Here is a 22,259-nt window from a genome sequence, read left to right on the forward strand (position 1 = left end):
AATAATAATAATTGGCAGTGATATTGCGGTGCGTTTACCACTTCTTCATGCCAGGAAACGCTGCCACATGGGTAGATGCTATACGTGGTATCACCCTGCGTCAGCCCCCATAGAGAATGAATAGATGCTGCAGTACTAGTACCCCATCACTGCCGCCAGTTGTGCAGACGCCGGTTCTTTTTGAACCAGCGCTGCCAGGCGAGCACTTAAGTGGCTGGCAAGATGCAAAACCATGTATTAAATAAACGGGAGTGACCCTGCCCTTAGGATTGATTTGCTTTTAGTCAGTGATCTGAAATAATAAATGTTCGTAAGTATATCTGTGAAGCTTGAGTATCAGACTTTCCTATTAATATAATTGTTCCAGGGGCAAAAATCGTAGACAGTGGGTAAAAATAGCCAGGCAACTAGCATGTTTAGATCTAGAGGTAGCCATGGCATCTTTTATATCTGCATTGGTAAAGGTTTTTTAATTCTACTTTGCTCTCATTATTTACTGAACCTAAAACCTTCCTGACATCTGCAATGACCTATTTGCACTAGATAGCTGTCTGGATACACATAATCATCCATGGTAAACAAAGTGGCCCTTGGTTCTTATTTTATCTATTTGTGAAACGATGTAGAAGCTGAGTGTCAGGAAAATAAACAGGAAGGAATAGTAACTGTAATGAAATGCTATCTGACAATGGGAGGTAGGTGATCTTAAAAACACAAACATTTTGTTTTTCAACTGCAAATTAAATGTAATAATATTAAACATAAATTGAGGGAACTGAATATTCTCCCCAGTGTTCTCCCCAGCCCCTTCTATCCGGGTGCACCACCCGGCACTTTTCAGTAGCCACCTGTCTGTTTTTGGGTGTTTACTCAAGAGTTGGGTCACAATACAGGGGCTGCCACCCACCTACAATTTTTTTCCACCCAGCTTTAAAAAATTATATTGAAATTATATATATCTCTCAGTAAAAACGTGACCAATTGTATACTAGCAGTACATTTTTCTTTATATTTATAAAAGTGTTTTGTGATAGAACAAAGTGATAGAACATATGTCAGGTTTATATTGCTGTCTGGCCCTCTGCTGGGTGTCATAAAGACCATTTTTTCTGGTACAGAAAGTGGTGCAGAAGCAATTTTGTTGAGTTGTCACTAAGACAGGAGTTGAGGGGACATCTTTCAGTGGAAAAACCTGTTCCTGTAGTAATGCTACATGAGGGGGATATCCCTTTGCTTGGGGATGTCTTCTTGTACTTCCTGGTGTGTCTCTGTACAGGAAGTAAAGAAAAACAAACCTTACCAGATGCAAAAGAAATATGACATGGGTCAACTTGTACCTTATCTTATACTAACCAAAACTCTAAGACTGTTTTTCATTTTCATTTACTTTTAGAAATGAGAATCCCTTTTGCTTTAGGATTTGTCTTCGATAAGGCATGCAGATATGTTTTGTAATAAAAAGGCTCATCTGCACTATGCACTGGTTCAATAACCAGGCTTGATTTCTTTGCATTGACACACTATATTGACACAATATATTGCACTATAATGTTGGGCTATGCAAGCCTTTCTCAAACTTTTTAACACAAAGGAACCCTTTAAATACTTTTTAACCCATAGCTATAATTTCTAAAACCACAACTCAACTTATTTTAGTGTGCTGGTCAATGCCACCCTTGCAGATAGCTAAAAAGATAATTGATGTTCGTGGTAACTGATCTGAGAATTCCAAATTTGCTAAAGGGTACCCTTAACAACCTCTGCAGGACCCCTGGCTGAGAAACACTGTCCAGTACAAAACAGTAGTGATTCTAGATATACATTTGGTATATTATATATACAATCGCATATTGTGGCATAATTCTGTTTTTTTGGGAATAGAAGGAGACCTATGAAAAACTTTTGTGTTGTAAAATGACACCATGGGCCTGATATATTAAAGCTCTCCAAGCATGGCGAGGATACACTTTCCACAGTGAAGCTGGGTGATCCAGCAAACTTGGAATGGATTTCTTAAAAGTAGTTTGCTGTTAGAAAATGTTTTCAATCCTAGGCCAGATCCATTCCAGGTTTCCTTGATAACCCAGCTTCACTGTGAAAAGTGTATCTTAGCCAGCCTTGGAGAGCTTTAATAAATCAGGCCCCACATGGCACTTGTAAGTAAACAAAGAAGTTGTATGAAACTTTGGTTCTTTGGTAATTTAGAACTCCAGAAAGTGTTTAGTAGGTGTCAGATTTTTTTTTTTTTGCAGTCTTAGAAAGATTTGGAGAAAGTGAGATGAATGCATCTTTAGACTTACATGAGTCAGGCTGCCTCACCCATCTCCACCTCACAATCACAAGATGATGCATGCGGGACACTGAGCCCGGCATATTTCATTTAACCTTAAAACCAAACACTAATATCTTATTGTAGTGGAGTTCCAAACATCTGCCTTAGCAACCATTTTTTGGTCCTTCTTGTCTCCTCTCCTTTCCTTTCTTAGAGTGTTAAAATAGATAAAAGTCCCACTGTGAACAGGAAGTGAGGAGTCAGAATTGGAGAGAGCTACTAAAATTCTCTATACAACTGCTGCCTATGTGCTCGGCCACATGTACATCTAATATATTCTTTCTGCTTACTCCATTAAAACTAATTGAAAAAAGGAAAAAAATACAGACTTGTTGCACTTTATATGGGAATTTAGTCTTTTAATATGATGATAATTTTTAAACATAACATGACATAAAAAATATTAAATTTGTAGTATATTATTGCTTGTGTGTTGTCAGCCTTCTTAAGAGCACTGACACATGCTTAACTGAGCTAGTAAGACTTTGCATGCTTGGTTTCTGGTAGTTTTTTCTGAGTAATCCTAATAACTCATGTTGAATGTGTTGTACATTCATTTATAAATGTTTAATTACATGTAAACCTAATTGTTAAAATCCCATGCCGTAACACATTAAAAATCAATTTCAATATTTTTGTATTTGTAGCTCCAATAAAAATAATACTTTGCAATCCTGCTACAATGGGGTAGTCAGGCACACACTGTGTTATAGGGTGATAATGTTATATTGATGGCTTTCAATTGACTTCCTGCATTGATCTCTCAATGGAGACTTTGCCAATATACACTAGACACGCATGTTTTAGTGTTGGCATCATCGGTGAAACAACTCTGGGAAATGACATGCATATGAATATGAATTGTAGCTTGCCTGCCGCTGCATTGAAATAGCGCCGCTACTACAATCCCGGCATCACTTGCTTCTATAGACCAGCGGCCTCTCTGCTTTTGCGTGACCCGGCATTGGACTGTTTTATAGACGCAGGGAATGGTAGTAGCGGTGCTATTTCAGTTTCAAGTTAGGCCTGCGACTTTGTTTAAGTTTTTAATTTTGGCCCACTTTGTCTAAAGGAGAGTAGAAGTGTTAAAATGCATCAACTAGTCAAAATAATGTTTAAATACCATTTATAAAAAAAAAAAAAAAATAGAAAACAACATTCATTTAGGATTTACATGTATTTGAACTAATTTTACTTTTCTGTACATTTATTTCTTTTTTTGTATAAGTCCTAGTTTGTGTCATATGTAATTCTCTCATCAGCACAGGTGTCCCATGACATTTAGCAATCCCTTTGATTATAGGGATGGTCTTATGTCTATACACAATGGAAGGTCCACTTAGGCCGGCTGGGCCCTTCTAGATCACCGTATGTATGTCTAAAGGATAAAGTTACCATTATTTACTGTTCCCCAAGCTATCCACTTATTTGGCTACAGTCCTCTGGAATGCAGAGCAGGAAGATACTCCATTCCATTCCTTTTCATTCTACAGGACTTTTTTTTTTTTGAAACAGCAGTGATCCTGCCTAGGTAGTGTGAATGTTAATTGGGTGAAAGTAAGTATATCCAACTTTATCTATTACAGCAGGGGTGCCAAAGCTGGCCCCCAACGTCCTTTTTTTTTTGGCTCCCAAAGTAATCCTAAATACGAACTTCAGCTGTCCTGCCGCTGCATTGAAATAGCGCCGCTACTTCAATTCCCGACATCACTTGTGTCTATAGACCAGCGGCCTCTCTGCCTATGCATGGCCCCGCATTGGACTGTTTTATAGACGCAAATAATGCCTGGAATTTTAGTAGCGGCGCTATTTCAATGAAGAGGGAGTTTCAGCGGCGGGCCACTCATAAGATTTAGCTCCGCATTGGCCGCGTCTAGCATTTCCAGCACTCCCCCTCAGCTGTACTTTTCCTTGCTACTCCAAGGCATGGACTTGAATGGTTGGATTAAGAATATTGTTATTATTATTGTTAGCTTGTGCAAAAAGGTTACCATTAACATTTAACTCAGAAGCCTACACGTAGAGAAAGAGGCATAAGAGGCATTTTTTCTTAAATAAAATTAAAAAATGTCTATTATAAGCTTGTTCCAGATTGAATGTGAAGCAAAACCTTTTTGTTTCCATATGAAAAGGGTTTATATCTAATGAGAAGGAAACATTTCCTCAATTTTTTCAATACATTTCAAGGTTGGCCTGTTTTTGCCTAATGTTTTCTAAGCCCTCTGTCTATTTGAGTTTGACACCCTTGTATTACAGGTACCATATTTTGCCTACATAATTAATTTGGGGAAGCAGAGGGCCTTTGTTTTAACTTCTCAGACATTCGGCTCCCCATGTTGTAGTTGTGTTTTGGTCATCTGTGATTTTATTGCATATTGAGTTGTATATATTTGTATTTATTGAGTTGTATTCTCAATGTAGATGGTAACACTGTTTTTCCTGTATAGAAACCCTGATGTAATTAATATATATACTTTTAAGTTTCATACTATCAAAGTCATTTTAAAGCTTCTTGAAAAGGTGAATTAGATTGTTGGTGCATCACATGTTACACAGCACAAGCTTTAGGAAGCAGGTCCTTCCACTTATTATCTAAGGAATTCTGGGCTTTCTGGCTGCAGGTGATAACACACAACTCAGATCAATATTAATTCAGTGACTTTACCGACAGTGTTTGCTGGAATGCTGGTTTTACTTGTTAGATTGTTAGATTAGGTTAAATTGCACTTTAATACACCATTGCATATAACACAGTTTTCCCTGTTTCTAAAATGTATGGAAGAACAGTAACCGGTGGGAATGAAAGTTGTTGCAGTAAAAGGATGAACATCCTAACCTTATTCAGAGTAACTAATCCCTGCTTTATAGACTGATGCATTGCCAAAGTTGCTGTTAATTTTTAAAGCCCAGCAGTTGTCAAAATGTGTTTGTTTTTTTTGTATGTAATGTGGATAGTTGGGTTTTTATTGCTCTATGTGTTTCCTTTGGGTAGATTTCCCCCCCACTTTCTGTCCTGATGGCAGGAAATGATAGTTAATCTTTAATGTTGTGACATATAATAACAACAACAACACCTATTTATTTTCTAATGTGTGGGCATTAGTATCTTCATTTTACATTGTTTTCTTTGTCATATTTTGGGTGTCACGGGCAGAAACGAAGACAAATGAAAATAAATATCTCCACAGTAGGAAGACAGCTCTATTTTCTACTTGATAGAAAATAAAGCAAAAAAAAAAATAAGATTTTATAAGAGTTTATTTATATGAATTGACTGTCATTGAATAAACAAATCAGTTTCTTGCCTTTTATAGTCAGTACTCTGTGCCTGGGTACTTCAAATGATCATTATTAAAGCTTCTTTGTATTGCATCACTCTGGACAGAAGTTATAATATGTTTTTGTTTTTTATTTTAAGTTTGTGATTTGGCAAGTCTATGTTATTTTAGTTAAAAATCCCCTTTAAGTACAAAGAGGGAGTTTTATTGTTTTACTTTAGATCCATATAGATACTATAGATCCTCCTTGGGGAAAAAAAAGTTTTATGTGAAACAGGGAAGTTGTTGTCTGTGTTTTTCTATCATTCTCTCAAATTAAAGCATTAGATCAGCATGATTTTCTTGTTGCTTCAAGATATCAGTGAAAAGGAAAGTTGCATTTCCCTAGCTGATGCAGTTGCTACCTTAACGTATTAACCAACGTTATTTATTTTCCGTGTATTTTTACCCATGACTTCCAAAACTATTACCCCTTAACAATACTTTGAAGCACAGCTTGTATGGACTAATGAAAGTGTCATTTTGTTATGGGAAATTTAGAATGTGCTGCTGCCATATATGAAGAAACCAAATCCCTTTGTTTCAGACAGAATGGAGAGATTGATCTGTTACACGGCCCCCCACCCCCTGCTTCCTTTTCACCCCTGACTGCCAAAGAGCTTCCAGTTTCAGTCATTTAATCTCCTGGCAAAAGTTCACTTTATGCAGCCATGTGATTGTCTAGGATGCACAGCATTGCTGATCAGAGATAGTGGAATCATTTCATGTTTACTTGTATAGAACATTGGAGTCTGTGAAGCTACTTTGACCTTGTTATTTTATCTCTGGAAGTTAGGCTATGAAGGATAATAGGCTGGGGGAATTGTAATTATTGTCAAGACATTTAAAAGAGTTGTAAACATTAGCAACTAATTAAATGTAATTACAGAGGGGATAGATAAGTGAAAAGAGGATTTCTGATTGGTTGCTCTGTTACTTCAGTGTAAGAGCTTTTGCTTTTTTTTAATTGCATGCTGTATGATGATGTTCCTGCTTTCGTCTTCACTTGGGCCACCTTCTTTGCTTTTCTTGGTAGCTGCTTTCTTTTCTGCCTCTGCACTTTCCTGTTAAAAAAGGAAAAGTTAAAGTTAATCTATTAAAGTGTAGATCCTTTAGAAAAATGTGGAAGGGAATGGGTTGGGTACATTTTGCCACTACCTGGACATGTCAGAGTTTTACCCAGTTAGACTGTCCTAGGATTTGGCCATTGGTTGCCTATTTTATATTTAATACCAGTTTAGTTTCTTTAAGTGAAAACATTGACGTAAATGAAAAATGCCTTTTTTTAAGCCTTAGGAAACCTCTTGTTCACCATGAAAACCAGTCCCCCCGGCCTGCTTTATAAAGGTTTAAACCGGTGGGTTTGGACGGAGAAATATGTAAAGCACAGCCATACTAATTTACAATAACCGTGCAATAATAATATAATATTATTGCCATTAGTTACTGCAGTTGTACTACATTACATGTACTGTGGTTGCATGGCAGGTTGAACTCTGGCGTAAGTATTATTAATTTAAGGGCATGGTCAAGCTAAAGTATAATAATTGAAATACAGGTATACTCTGTAACTGGATTGTTACTGTAATTGGACCATTTGATAAAAAATATTACCCAAATGACTAATCCTGTAATAGTACTTTAGACCATCTTCTATTTAAAGAAGATATCTGAATAATTGCTGTGCATAATGGCTTGTTTTCTTGACCTTTTATTGGTTGAACTATTAAAAATCATCCCGCTTTAGTATTGTTATTGTTTTGTCGCTGATGTAAAATTATTTGGGTTTCATTTATGAAAACCAGGGCAAATTCGACTTGTTGCCTATAGAAGCTAGTTGTAGTTCATATTCTATTTTCTTATAAATGAATGGAGAGGAAAGAAAGAGGTTTTGAGGCTCATAGGTTTTTCATGCAAAAAGTGAAGTGTATTGATTGATTATTTGGTACATAAATCATCAAATACACATCTACATGGGTGGCTCAATATTACGATACATTCATATAGTGAGGAGGAGTAAAAGCCATTCTATAAATATTCTATTTTCTTTCAAAGTAGATTAATGTTGTTCACTGAAAGGAAGAGAAGGCTATATATAGTGTAACTGGTATGGCACTGGCAGATGGGTGGAGAACTGATGCTTAATGGTCATGTATCTGTGACATTCCTAATGTTGTACGATGTGCACATATGTGCTATTGTCAGCAGGGCCTGTGCCATGTATTCCTAGGGGTGGTCAGACTAGTTTTCTTTGCTGCAATTTGATGACAGGTTGGGGCCAATTACCACTGAGCTAAACGGGATCTTTCTATTTTCATAACAGCAGCAGGTTTTCCCAAGGTAGTGGTTGGAAGGCTGGTTTAGAGGGCAAGGCATAGGCCAAATGACATTTTCAAGCAATTTCTATTATGGGTGCAGTACTGTGTGTAACACTTGGAAATAATTAAAGCTCTTAAACCTGTTCATTATGTAACTACAGCCTTGTGGACGTATGCAGCTTCCAGTTCCTTGACGCCTGGTCTGTGTAAATGAACATCTGGAAAACATTTTCAAAATGGTTTTTACAGCTTTTTTGAAATTCTTAAAACAAAGTAGTACTGTCCATCTGCCCATGATGCTTTTTTTTGTGCTAACAATAAAAATTTCTGGACAAGCTTTTGGGGTATGCCCTTTATTTTGGTCCAAGTAGTAATATTCAGTACTGACTTTTTTTTTTTTTTTTAGCAGAATTTATTGTATTGGTGTGGATTGATCTTTTGCTATAATCGGCAAGTATGCATGATGCAAGATACTTGAAGATTATTGCATGCCCTAACTCATCTTAAATGCCCCTCAGCAATGATGGGTCTAGGATCTTGTCACCACTGCTTCCTCCACAGCTGCCCTCTTCCATGCCAACTTTTCTGGGTCCACCACTATCCTCTTCATTGGCCGGCCACTGACGATTTTATATTGTCTCTAGTGTCTAGGTCTATTTTTGGCAGTGTAGTGCCGAGAATAGAATCAGGTCTACTCTGCATTACAGGAACAAAAAGGGCATGAGGAAAACTAATATTGGCAACAGAGACTTTGCATGTCTTTTTTGTCAATAAATTATACCTTTCGGTCTTTTTGTTGTAAAGCTGACTTTTACTCTTTTTACAGTGCAGCAAATTAAAAGAAGTAGCGCAGACAGTACCATGTTGTTAGTGCAAGTACGCTAATATCTCTACAGTCAACTTAAGCCTGATGTCATTATGAAACTATTTATTGTTCTATTACAGTAGTGTTAGAGAGGGTGGCATTTTTCTAGATCAGAACAAGGTACAACTTTGTACAAATTATCTTCTAAACTAGGAATTATAACACAAATCATTACTCTTCAAGGAAGTCACATAAGAACTAAAAAATTCTAAGCTTTAGGCTTATAAAGATAGTTTGGCATTATAAAACTGTTAAAGATCTCCTGCCAGCTTTTCGTGTACTTTCAGATTTGACATTGTCTGCTCAGTGGCTTTTATTTACAAAAATAAAGGACTAATTGGGTTATAAGCTACATAGAATTCCTTGGCAGTTAGTATTATTTCCAGAATAGCTAATAATGAAATGTATAGTTTATTTACAACTAATACATAGTTTGATTTTTCAGTGTTTGATGGTAATTTTACTGGGAATAATTACAGCTGGACCATATATTGAGCATATATGGTCAATATTTTTCTTAAAAATATCATTTACTTCTATAGCTCACTGCTTTACAGGGTTAGTAAACATGTTACTAAGTTCTGACATTTTTATCAAATGGAAATGCTGCTGTTAACCATTTTCAGCCACCCCCTAAAAAGGCTAATATTAGAAAAATGTTTTTTTTTTTTTTTTTTTTTTTATTTAGGTGTATGGACTGTTGCATGTTTTTCAGGTGTTACATGCAGCTTCCCAGAGTAATTTATTTGCTTTAGCTACTTGCAAAAAAAAAAAATTATGTAAGTGTTTAACTAATACCTAGCATTTACCACTTTTTACTACGCCTGGGTGAATATTGACAACCACCTGGCACCCAGTAGCTGTAAAACTCAGCATTTTAACCATTAGTCTGAACCTAGCCTTGGTGTCCCCTAGGGTAGCTTAGCCTACCTTTTGAATCATGTCCCTAACCTAGTTTAAAATGGAAATAAAGTTTCACTTTTTAAATAAAATCCTCAGTCAGGCAGGTCATTATTGCAAAAAGGGACAGGCAATATTCCTTCTTCAATAATCCCTCATACCTGCCTAAGCTCTCTGGGGTATACAAACAAGAGGTAATATATCTGTGGTTTACCTAAAAATGGACGAGAATAACAGTCCCAGAGCTTACAGTTTCCAAACCACATCAGCATTTCTCTCCCCTTAGGTTTATAGCTCAGGTGAAAAGGTATTCAGCATTTTGGTTTCCATACAGGTAAAAATCCCCAAGTTTGTAAGCATTTATCCATGGGAACAATCAATTTATCCAGGGACAATCAAGCAGCCTCTTTTAAAGCCCCATACAGAGACGACATTTCTGTGGCTGAAAATTAAATTTTGTGATCGTTTCAAGGCTCAAGAGAATGAACAAACTTTCTACACATTGTGCCATTTTGTTTTTATGGAGACTGTAGAGAGGGTAGCAGTAATTATCTTAAACGTTTTGGTTAGTTTGTAAAGTTTGAATATTTCAGATGAACAGAAAAACGTACCTAAAATTGCAAGTTATGTTCTCAATCAATTCTCAGATGTAAATACCATGATCGTAAGTTTCTGAGGAACAATTTCCATGCTTATATACACAATGCTCCATTTATAGGAAGCTTTATTGGTTTATACCCCTATTTAATGTACAGCGCTGCGTAATATGTTGGCGCTATATAAATCCTGTTTAATAATAATAATAATAATACCTGAATTATATCTGTCCTTAAACAACCCCTTCTGGGATGTATGCTGTCCTTTGTGTTAACCATTAACAGATACTGACAATGTAACTGAATACAAAATATCAGAGATGGCCACTCAAGAGGCTCTGTGCTCAACCCAGAATTTGTTTTTAAGCTGGGTGCTGGCTCCTGTATTGTGACCCAACCCATCAGTAACCACCTAAAAACAGCTGGGAGGTTGCTGAAAAGTGCTGGATGGTGTGCCCGGCTAAAAGGGGCTGGAGAGAACATTGAGGCTACAAGTATACCATGCATTTATTTTACTTGCATATATATGGCTAAATCTTAACCATCCACTTTTTGCCACACCTGCAGAACTTCGGATCATTCAGGAAACAAATTGTGTAATTCCATGAATGTATAACGCATTGAAAAACACATTTATAAAAGCTCTCCAAGGCTGGAGAGGATACGCTTTCATCAATGAAGCTGGGGGATCCAGCAAACCTGAAATGGATCTAGTCCAGGAAATTGCTTTAAAGTGGGAAATTGCTTTAAAGTGATCCATTCCTGGTTTGCTGGATCACACAGCTTTATTGATGAAAGTGTATGCTCTCCAGCCTTGGAGAGCTTTAATAAATCGGGCGCATCTGTTTATTTATTGGTGGTGAAGTTCCTGAGGGCATTTTTAGACTTTCCACCTATACAGTGAGCAGAATTGATCACCATTGTCTGTGCAAGGAGTGCATGAGTTTGGATGTTTTTGCAGAGGTCAGCCTAAGAACAAATAAACCATTATTATATGACACCCAAGCAAAACTGGCATGTATTAATGGTGTTATCATTCATCCCTGGTTTGAGTAGTGATTATGACGTTCTTGTGTAATGCTCTGTACTTGAAGCCACAATAAATATATCTTAACACCAGTACAATTTATATATGCACAGCCATGCTATTTCATATAAAGCAGCCTTTTCCCAAGTAGCTGTTCATTAGCAAGTGATAAATCATGTCTGACATGCACATAATGTCTGTGAATAATGCTGTCCTTAATCCTCTTTTTCAGCTCTCCACCCTCTTTGTTTAAATACCACCATTGTAATGAGACAGCAGTGACTGGAGCTTCACTAAACAAGAAAACAGAGCATTTTCTTTGATAATGATATAGAGTTCATGAAAGGCATGACAGTCAGTGCAGTTCTCGGCTGCTGTCTAGCCCACCACCTGAGCCCAACATTAATTCTTCACTGTGATTCCATATCTCATGGCAACCAATCAGAATTAGGTCTTCCCTAGTTTGGAATAGTATCATAAATGTAAGATTATATTTGATTGGTTGCATTGAGTTACTACCAAAGTAAACATGCTGTGTAGCCATTTGATTTCTTTTCAGGTCTCATTAATGTGCCTTTCTACCCGTTTTAGATTTCTGTATTTTTATGGGATAGCATTAGCAATGTAATTTCTGCTGGCTGGGTTTTTTTTTAATAGGAAACTAATTCCTTTTCTAGGTACATTAACTTTATGGTTGTGCACGGTGCAGCCTAAAAGTGACTTCAAAGAAAAGTCAATGCCAATAGGGAAGTCTAATGACTTTTTTATGTTGAGTTTCAATCTAATTATCAGAATTAAAATACTATTAAAATACAGCTTCAATTACTTACCATCAGAATTAAAACGACTGCACATATGAATCCTAAAGAAGCAGCATCGCTGGCAGACAGAATTGTAAAATAAATCATATCAGACTAAAATAAGCATGAAAATGATGAAACAGATTTGTTGATTTCACTTCCTTCATCAGTGGGAGAAGCTACCTGACAAAATCACAAGTTCAGCCCCTGCAATTATGTATTAAGGAAAAGCAGTGATAAGAGTTTCATGAGTAGGGGGTTCTGTCCGCATGGGTCAGAACTATCCTATTACTGCTAGTCATGTTTCAGAAAATCTTTTGCTGGCAAAAATTGCTGACTGCAAATTGAAATTTTGTATTTACAACATAACTATACATCCAACTATTTTGTTGTTGAATTGCTTTATTACCCTTGCAGTTACACACATAACATAATTTTCATTAACATAAATAGATGCCTTGTATAGGTAAGAAATTCAATACACTAATCTCTAAAAGCTGGTATGCTGGACCTTTTATAGTTTAATGAAAGACAGATTCCCCCCTAAAGGTTTACATTGTGATGATTTTAAATGGCCCTGGAGAAAGCCAAGACTTTAAAATCCGGGATGACATAGACTTCTTCCTGCCCAGACATTTCCTGTTCCTCATCAGGACAAATGCAAATTTGAAAACTAAACAAAAAAATGCTCTTAACTATTTGTGTGACGCTTCTTTGATGTGTTTATCATTCTAGGTTGTGACTTAAGCAGTCATTCATTCAAGAGAGACCCTTTTTGGTGTGTTCAGTTCTATGTATGTGAAGTAATTGTTTATACGCCTTGAAAACGCAGCTAACAGCATACCGAGTCTGTATGTAAAAGTCAACTTAAAAGGTCAGAGTACATTAATGACTGAATGTGTGCAGACAAGCTGAGTAAAGCGTCATTGCTCAGCCCCTGATACTTACCCAGACTAGTTTATTATGTAATCTCACAGCTACAGATTTTTTTTTCTATACTAAACTTCTTCCGAAGGCTTGAAACTCGAATATGTATTTTTCTTTCAACATGTGTGGTTCGAATAAGAACTTCTGTATGTCTGTTGAGAAGTATTCTACCATGCTGTTTCTGGTAGCTAATTCAGAAAATACATTTTCTGCAGCACATTTTTTGGATAAAGTAGAATTGTTAAAAATACTTTATTTATTTATTTTTTTAATTCTGCTTAGTTCCAGATACACATTAGGAAGTGAGGTTAGCTGTTACCATAATAGGTGTCCCCTTCACATCAGTGGTCGCCAACTGGTGGTCTGCAAGAAACTTTTGATGGTCTGCGGTTCTGGCAGGTGCGCCCCCGACCAGGGTCAGGAGAGGGGGGGGGGGGCATCGTCCAGAGCCGCAGACCATGTCTCCCATACAGATCACAGGCTTAGGGAAGTGGACGGGCTGTGTCTCTGGTTGAAATGTGTCGATGTGTTTCCGAATGGTGGGAGAAAATAGCAAGTTTGGTTGAAATGTCTTTATGCGTTTCCTAGGGATGACATACACACAAACATACATCCAAATTTACTTCCTCTGACATATAGCACAGTGCTGTACAAAGATGACTGGTTTCAGTCCTATGTATAGCAAGTTTGGTTGAAATGTCTCCATGCGTTTTCTAGTGCTGGAACATACATACATACATACAGTTTTATTTATATATATATATTACAAAAAAACTGAGACAATGCTGAGCAATTTCATTCTTTGGAGCTAATAATTTGTTTCAATTATTCTAGCCATGTAATATTAGAGTGTGTGTATATATTGTGTAAAATAATAAAATTATGCCATGGACAGTTGTGTAGAACCCTACTGCTTCCCCATTGTAAGTTTATCATCCTGTCATCCTTGTCAGGTCTAAGCACACAACACCATTTTTATGTGACGCTCCTAGAGTTCCTAGATTTGCTGCTTTAGCCCCTTATGCTGCGTGAATGTAATAGAAATGTATTTCCTTCCCCATACTATGTAATATTTTGACTCTAGGCAGGAAAGTGGGCACAGTAGGGGAATGCAGCAAAGGTAAGCATTGGGGTAGTGGGGGTTGTTTGCTATTACACAAACCTGTTAGATTAAACAAAATAAGCAAAATAAAGGTTAACTTTTCGCTTTGATACAGTTTTTGAAGATTAATGGCATGATGTTTTCCCTGAAAGACACATAACTACTGGTCTACGATATTGTCAAATCTTTGGCTTTGCAAAATCAATTCTTGAAAATTGTCATGTTTAGTCCTTCTTTGTGCACGTCAATGCTGCCTTTTAGTCTAGTCCTCTCATCTTTGCAGAGTACATGTTTTTTTGTTGAAATACATGGAGAATAATCGGATGCATGAGTAAAAGTATCAGGACCTAATATTGAGGATTTTCAAGAAAAGGTAGTGGTGAGTGTATGTGTATGTAAATGTAAATATATATATATATATATATATATATATATTATATATAGATAAATCATAATTTTTCTTGATAGAGGGGGGGTTTAAAGGCATTTGGCTTGTGTTCATTTCAACAAAAATTCTCACAGTAAAAGTTCACAACACTATGTTGCAAAATAATATTTTACTTTTTTCCCCTTTCAAGCTTCAATGTTCAAGAGCTTTCTCCATGTTTCTGTGTTCAGGCTATACCTTATATTTGAAGTGACCTATTTAGACATATGTGGATTTTTAAGATTCTTCACATTAAGGACAACATTAGACCCACTTGAGTCTGGAGACTTACTTGATTCACCCAGCACTTCTGAACCCTCTTGTCCCTAGCTAAGGTTCTTCTGCTGCTGCTCTCTCAGCAAAGAGAAATGTAGTTAGGAAAATGGGTGTGTAAAATCCATTCTATAAATAGACCTTTGAATGACTGTGATGCTGTATGACTTTTGGAATTTGTTACTTCACTAAATCTAAATCTGCCTTATTTTGTGATTGTCATGTCAGAGGTAATATTTATGTCGGAGATCAGTTAATGTCCTCCAAGTGCCATATATAATGCTTTTTGATTTTCATTGGCTTGTGGAATAAATTTCCTAAATGCTTAAAATGTGTCTGATGTAACTTGTCATGAAAGAATAATGAGGTTATCTATTGTAGAATATAAAAGTCAGAATTTATTTTTTTTAATTAAAGCATCTCTGTCCACAGTATAACATTAGAACTAAAGCTTTTACCTGGAAAAAGGCATGTAAGGTTTTTCAACATTGCTCCATTGGTAATAAGTTGACCTCTGGATGAAATACCATGACTTCTGGTAGTGTCAGCCTCTGTGATTCCTGCATTGCAACTTGGTTTGCCTTATTCACCTCCTGGTCTTTAACCATGTTCTCTAGTAATGTGCAGGTCAGTAGGAGAAACCAGGAAGTCAGAAGATTGACAATCAAAGTGTTTGAAAATTACTTCCTGCTAGTTTTAGGTCTGTATCACAAAAGTTTGGAATTCCCCCATCCTTATATTTCCTTTTAAGAACAAGGATACTGTATAGTATATCTTTTCTATATATGTTGATATTTCAGTTCTACATTTTGAATTTGACAACTTACATTCTGTCTCCTGGATGTTGGCAAAATATGTCCTATCTGTTCTGTATTTCTTTTATACTCAGATCTGTGAAACTCCTAAAAGCCCCAAATCAGTTACTAATTATTGCATTTTAAAGTGGAACCCCACTACTGCAGAGTGCCGTCATCTTCCTAGTTGCAATCTTCGGCCACCTTTATTGGCCGGGCCAGGATGAAGTGAGTTATTTCAGCCCTGTAACAGCAAAGGAAGCTCTGATTGCCGGGTATTCTGACAAACTATAGTTCCACTGAGTGATCAGGCAGGTAAGAACTCTTATTGCAGAAGGGACATCGCCTGTCCCTTCCTGCAATAAAGCCCTGCCCGATCAGTTTTTTAAGTGGAACGTTTTTTTCACTTTAAAGCAGTCCTAGCTCCCACTCCTCTAACCGAAAACCACCTATTTACTGTCCATTCATATCAGCCCAGTCTGGTGTGTATTCTATTATGTGTTCACAAGTGTCAAAAAAATTCTTGAATGTTTTTGTGCTTTGTGTATTTTTTTTCCAGGTTTGTGTATTAATTCACTGTAAAAACTTTCCTTTGTCCATCTGTTATTCAAAGTGGATAGTGGGACTAGCAAATAAATTGACCTTTTTCCATGCAACGCTTTCTTCAGCATAGACTAAACTTTTTACACTACTTATTCATAAATCACCAACATCAATAAACCTAAAAGGGGTTCTCATGCATTTGTTATATTGTTGTACGGTGTGAAGACCAGCACACATTCTGTTCAAATGACACGGTTAATGCTGTACAGTGCGAACTGTGTTGTCACAAGCTTAGCTGTTAATCCAGCGTTCAGATGTAAATATTTGCAGGGAAAGTACAGTAAACATTTCTCTGTAAGCGTGATGACAGGAGCCAAAGGGCCTCCCTAAGCAGACAAACACATTGTCTTTGTTTTGTAGCTTTTTTGGATTACAAACTTTGCAAATACACAGACATCTGATTTGTGGCACACAGTTGTGATTACTGGTATTTACTTGCTAGATGAGACTTCCTTATTGTCACCATAAACCATAGTTTTTATCTTTTTTTTTGTTATATGAATTGGTACGAACATAAGTAAAGTTAATCCGATATCCTGTAGGTTTCTGCTACCATCACTTAGGTTCTTTTACTTTAGTCTGTCAATGAGTTGTCATTGAATGATTTGGTAGCAGGTGTTTGTAGCAGTTTTGAGTCTATTTTTAAGTGTTTACCCATGAAAAATAAAATGCAGTATGTGAATGTCGGAGAGATTTAGGGGATATTGTAGTTTGTTAAGCTATCCATCTTTGCTAAAATGTTGCAATGCTGGCAATCAAAATCACACAATGAACCTGATTTATTAAAGCTCTCCTAGACTGGAGATGATAAGACTATCATGGGAGAATGTGGGTAATCCAGCAAAACCTGGATTGGATTTCCTCAAACTCATTTGCTATTAGTTGGCAAATGTTTTCGATCATGGAGGAGATCTATTCCAGGTTTGCTAGATCACCCAGGTTTACCCATGATAGTCTTATCTTTTGCAGTCTTGGAGAGCTTTAATAAATTAGGCCCAGTTTCTGTGATGTTCAGAACCAAAGACTGTTTGAGTTTTATTGTAATAACCAGAGGTTTGAGAAGCAGGTATTACCTATACAAGCCATTCTTGAGTTACCTTAAATTAATTTACACTAGGCAAACTTTACCTCCAACCTGAAAAAAATTGCCTGGGTTCTACTGTGATCTGTTAACATAGATAATTTTCTTTTTGGTTAAAAAGGGAAGAAAGGATTGTGTAAATAAGGAATATGTGAAAGGTAAACCAGTGGAGTTTTTATTCTCAGCTCAGTATTCTAAATACGTGTTTAGTACATGTCTTCTTCCAGCCAATTTTCATCACATCTTGATGTGTCCACAGACATGACTTCATCTCAGTGACACCACAGCATTGTAACATTGTCAGAGTTTCTTAGCCGCTGTTATCCTGTATGAATCATCATGCTGTAGTCAGTACTCAGTTTAGTTGTTTCCTTTGTTAGAAAAAGGATGGGCATGTCAATATAGATGTTTAAAAGCTGTGTAATAAATATATATTCAAAATCACCACAAGCATGTAGGACACTGTTGGGTTTCATATAAAAACCTGTTTATTGTTTACCACAAAAGGCTTTAGCACAAAAGTAAAAACTTGAAGGGACCAATCACACTATTATGTTGTGGTTATGCGCATTACACTTGCAATTATAGTTATTTTGAATGTCAACTCAACACACGTTGCCAGAAATGCTACGTTTTTATTAAGGTTGACCTTTTTTGGTGTAATATGCCACATTGGGCAGTTCATTCAGATGAACGGGCTGACTTAATGCAATGCAAGTTAACAGGAGCATAATGCATGTACGCCAGGCACAGCTTCCTTGGCAGCTGGTTCATAATGAACAGCCTGCCTTACTGCGAATCTGTAATTCATGGTAGGTGGTGAAGAAACACTCCTTTAGCAGCAGAAACTTCTCTCAGGCAGGTTCAGGGCTTTCCAGAGATTTAGAGCTTCCAATCAGTTCTCTTTTGTTCAGTCTGAACCGCTTTCTATTTTCTTTAATGCCAATTAACCCAAATGTGACCCTTAGCAACCCACAGTCTGTAACAATGGAAGACATACATTTCATATAAGGCCCTGGGTTTAAGCACACCAGGGGTCTTCAATTCCAGTCCTTAAGGACTACATACATGCCATTACTTAATTTACTGCTCTCTGTTAAAAAAATAAAAGTTGGAGCACATCCTGGATCTTAAGGACTGGAGTTTAGGACCCTTGATGTACATTAGAACAGCCTTTCTCTACCTTTTTTAACGTGGAGGAACCTTTGAATAAAATTTCACGTTTTTAGGGAGGCTCTTCTAAAATTACTTTTAATTACATTTGTTCTTTTGTGTTTTTTTTTCTTTTATCAGGCTCAGAATAAAGAAACTGGCATTTTGGCCGCAGCAAAGGTCATTGATACAAAGACCGAAGATGAGCTTGAAGATTACATGGTGGAAATTGAGATTTTGGCATCATGTGACCACCCACACATTGTTAAATTACTGGATGCTTTCTATTATGAAAATAATCTTTGGGTAAGTAATCGCGTTGGGACCAATGAATGCAGAGCCATATTTGTGATGTTCTATAGGCTGGACAGTGAGCTACAGTGCACACTACTACCTTTAAAAATAACCAGGCTTCAACAGGTTTATATTTGTAAGTATATTTTCAGTTTAGTTTTATCTTATCTGGTAATGTGACACCAGGTGCTTAGAGAAGATAACGTTATCCTGATATCTAATCTTTCTCTACAAAACATCAAATATCACACAAAGCTGGCATTTAAGCTGCATACACACCTGCAATTTTTCTCGTTGGAAAGGATCTTTCACGATCCTTTCCAACGAGAAAAGACTGCACGATGCATGAACGATGCTGTACATACAGCACCGTTCATGCTCTATGGAGAGGGGAGAGCGACGGAGCGGCACCCTGCTGCGCGCTCTCCCCTTCCCTTTCATTAGGATCGGTCGTCGTCCATCGTCCATGGATCCGCCAGGATGGACGACGACCGACTGTACACACGGCAGATTTTCGCCCGATAATTGGCCGATACCGATTATCGGGCGAGAAAAATTTGCCGTGTGTACGCAGCTTTAGACCGTCTAGTCTTTAGGCTTAGGCTGGGTACACACGTGCAATGGTTTTCATTTGATATCGGTCCTGAGCTTTCTGAGCTGGCATGTGTACAGCGCTCGTCGTCCATCTTCCATAGAACAAAAGGATGCTGTATGTGCAGTACTTGTTCATGCATCATGCAGTCGTTAGTCGTTGGAAAGGATCATGAAAGATCCATTCCAACAACAATTATTAAACACTTTCATTGATTTCAGTGGGCCGGCATAGACATGTTCCAGCGTTTTAAAGCTTGCCTAATGAAAAGTGCATAAAACCGCATATAAACACAGTGCTACGCAGTAAAAACGTTTAATGCATTTTTAAAAACGTCCGTGTAGACCCAGCCTTAGTGGCCAATACATACAGTAGCCTCTTAAGACCTTTAGCACATAGGGGCTTTCTGTTAGGAGATGTTCTGTAGCACTTGAGCTACATACACACGTGCAATAATTGTCGTTGTAAATCTTTCACAAGCCTTTCCAATGACAAACGACTGCACGATGCATGAACAAGTGCTGTACATACAGCACCGTTTTTCTCTATGGGGAGGGGGACAACGACGGAGCGGCACCCAGCTGCACTCTCTCCCCTTCACTTCCATTACGATCGTTCCTCGTCCATCGTTTGTGCATCCGCCAGGACAGTTCGGGCGATGGGCGACAAGCCCTGTACACACGCCAGATTCTTGTCCGATATCGGCCGGGAACCATTGCATGTGTGTACATAAGTCTGTGTATCAGGACATGCTATGCTGTTAAGCTTGTATGTCTCTGTCAATGGATGTTGACAGAGCAGCAGTCATGAACTCCAAAGCTCATTCTTTCCTATGTTGCTGCTGTGGGGGGCAAATGCTATACTGTAAAATGCTAACTAAAATATGGGGTAGTTAAGAAAAAAGCCCATATCACCACAATGCTCCTATAAATTTTCATTTATTGGAAAGAGTCTTAGCCATATGTTCTTCTGTTTTTTATAGATTCTCATTGAGTTTTGTGCAGGAGGAGCAGTAGATGCCGTCATGTTAGGTAAGTTTGCATTTTTCAGGATACTAGTCTTTTGAAATCCTATATCCTAATAGTACGTTTAACCAAATAAGTATATTACAAAACAAGCAGTGTATTATTTTCACCTATTGGGATCTTCTATGTAACTCTTGGTGCCAGTTAGCATTGCAAAGGGGAGACATTCAGAGCTTATACCGCTGTAGACCATGTGATCTAGTTTGCCTAGGTCTCGGGAGCATTTTTTTCATTCATAGCTAGTAAGAGGTTTTGTTATAAACATCATAATAATAGTTACTTTTAACAATAGAATTTCTAGGGATTTTAAAAATAGTAGTTTATGGGTGTATTTTTCCTTGCAAAAACTTGAAAACCACTTTCCAAAATGTAGTGACTATAAAACAATACTTTAAAGGTAATACTATAGGTTGAATGACTTGTATGTTTAGCCTTTTGATTCAAAATAATATTAAGATTTGTCAATGCTGACATGTGATATACCTGGTAAATGCTGTGTGACTTGTAATAATAGGTCCTCTTTTTTAAACAAAGAAATGATCATTTTTAGTATGGATTATTAGTACAGTGCAAAAGCAGATTTCAGATTTCTCTGCTTTATCTTTTCAGAGCTGGAGCGTGCATTGACAGAACCTCAGATCCGAGTGGTGTGTAAGCAGACATTGGAGGCTCTGGTTTATTTACATGAGGCTAAAATAATTCACAGGGATCTAAAGGCCGGTAACATCCTGCTCACACTTGATGGTGATGTGAAACTAGGTAAGTTGTTTATGTAGGTAAGTTTAGTGCAGTCTGTTCTCTGTAGGTCAGTTTTTACACCAGCAGCTGTATTTAGAAATACAAGTCAAGCATTGCTAAAGAATATGAAGATTTTCAAGACTGGAAGTCCATTATTAAAATCGTGTTCAGAACCACATTTAATATGTTCTGTAGGCTGTTCTCACCATTCTAGGTTAAGATGAGACCACACATACAGATTACCTTTAAAGAAAAGTTTGTGTACAGATTATTTCTGCTATTAGGTCCTATTCACACTGGAGCAATCTATTGTCATACAAATATCTCCACTATATTTAGTCAACCCTTTATTGCAAAGAAGCTGCCAAATGCATCACAACTGACCTCAAATTGTACCTTCATTATTTTGGAACCCAGCATACCACAATGTGTGATACCCTGTTACCATATATTGTAATTGTTTGCAATACAGTTCATCATAGCACACCAAAGACAGCTTCTGCCTAGGTCAACCACAATTTTTTTTTTTGCTTCAGTGGCTTTTGCAGACATGTTGTTTTTGCATGAAAACAAGCTCTAATTAGTAGTTTATTACTGCACTCTGAAATTAAGTGTGGTGAATGGCATATTTTACAATATAGGCACTACACAGTTCTGTAAGTGATTATCTTTGCTCCATGCCTAATGCATTGTACTTTTTTTACAGCTGATTTTGGAGTGTCTGCCAAAAATACGAAAACATTACAGAGAAGGGACTCCTTCATTGGTACCCCTTACTGGTATGTTCAAATGTTATAAGCAGTTGCCACTCTTGCCTTGCAGCTCTGGGTCTTGGGTCATAATCCCACTTGGGAAACTATTTTGTGTGTTCTCATTTTATTAGAAGTTTTCTCTGATGCTCCAGTTCGATTCCTTAAACCAAAACAGTAGAATGTCAGAGACCAGGTTCTGTGAATGTAAAAAAAATATGCATTATTAATTAGTAGTCTGGTTATTAAAAGGCTTCTTCATAAGTTCTTCAATAATCATTTATTTGTTGAACATTCTGCAAGGTTGTCTCATGTTCTTTTAGGTCTGTAATTAAATCTTCCAAAAG

General features: G+C 37.2%; 1 protein-coding gene across 1 annotated transcript in view; it reads left to right on the forward strand.

Moving 5' to 3' along the window:
* Positions 1–22,259, forward strand: part of SLK (STE20 like kinase) — a gene marked incomplete in the record, with an annotated part of 49,344 nt that overhangs the window by 648 nt on the left and 26,437 nt on the right. The window contains 4 exon segments of the mRNA XM_072424235.1: positions 18,656–18,820; positions 20,383–20,431; positions 21,035–21,184; positions 21,870–21,942. Coding sequence (XP_072280336.1) covers positions 18,656–18,820; positions 20,383–20,431; positions 21,035–21,184; positions 21,870–21,942 — 437 coding nt within the window.

The sequence above is a fragment of the Pyxicephalus adspersus genome, chromosome 10 (assembly GCF_032062135.1).
Source record: "Pyxicephalus adspersus chromosome 10, UCB_Pads_2.0, whole genome shotgun sequence".
NCBI classification, from domain to species: Eukaryota; Metazoa; Chordata; class Amphibia; order Anura; family Pyxicephalidae; genus Pyxicephalus; species Pyxicephalus adspersus.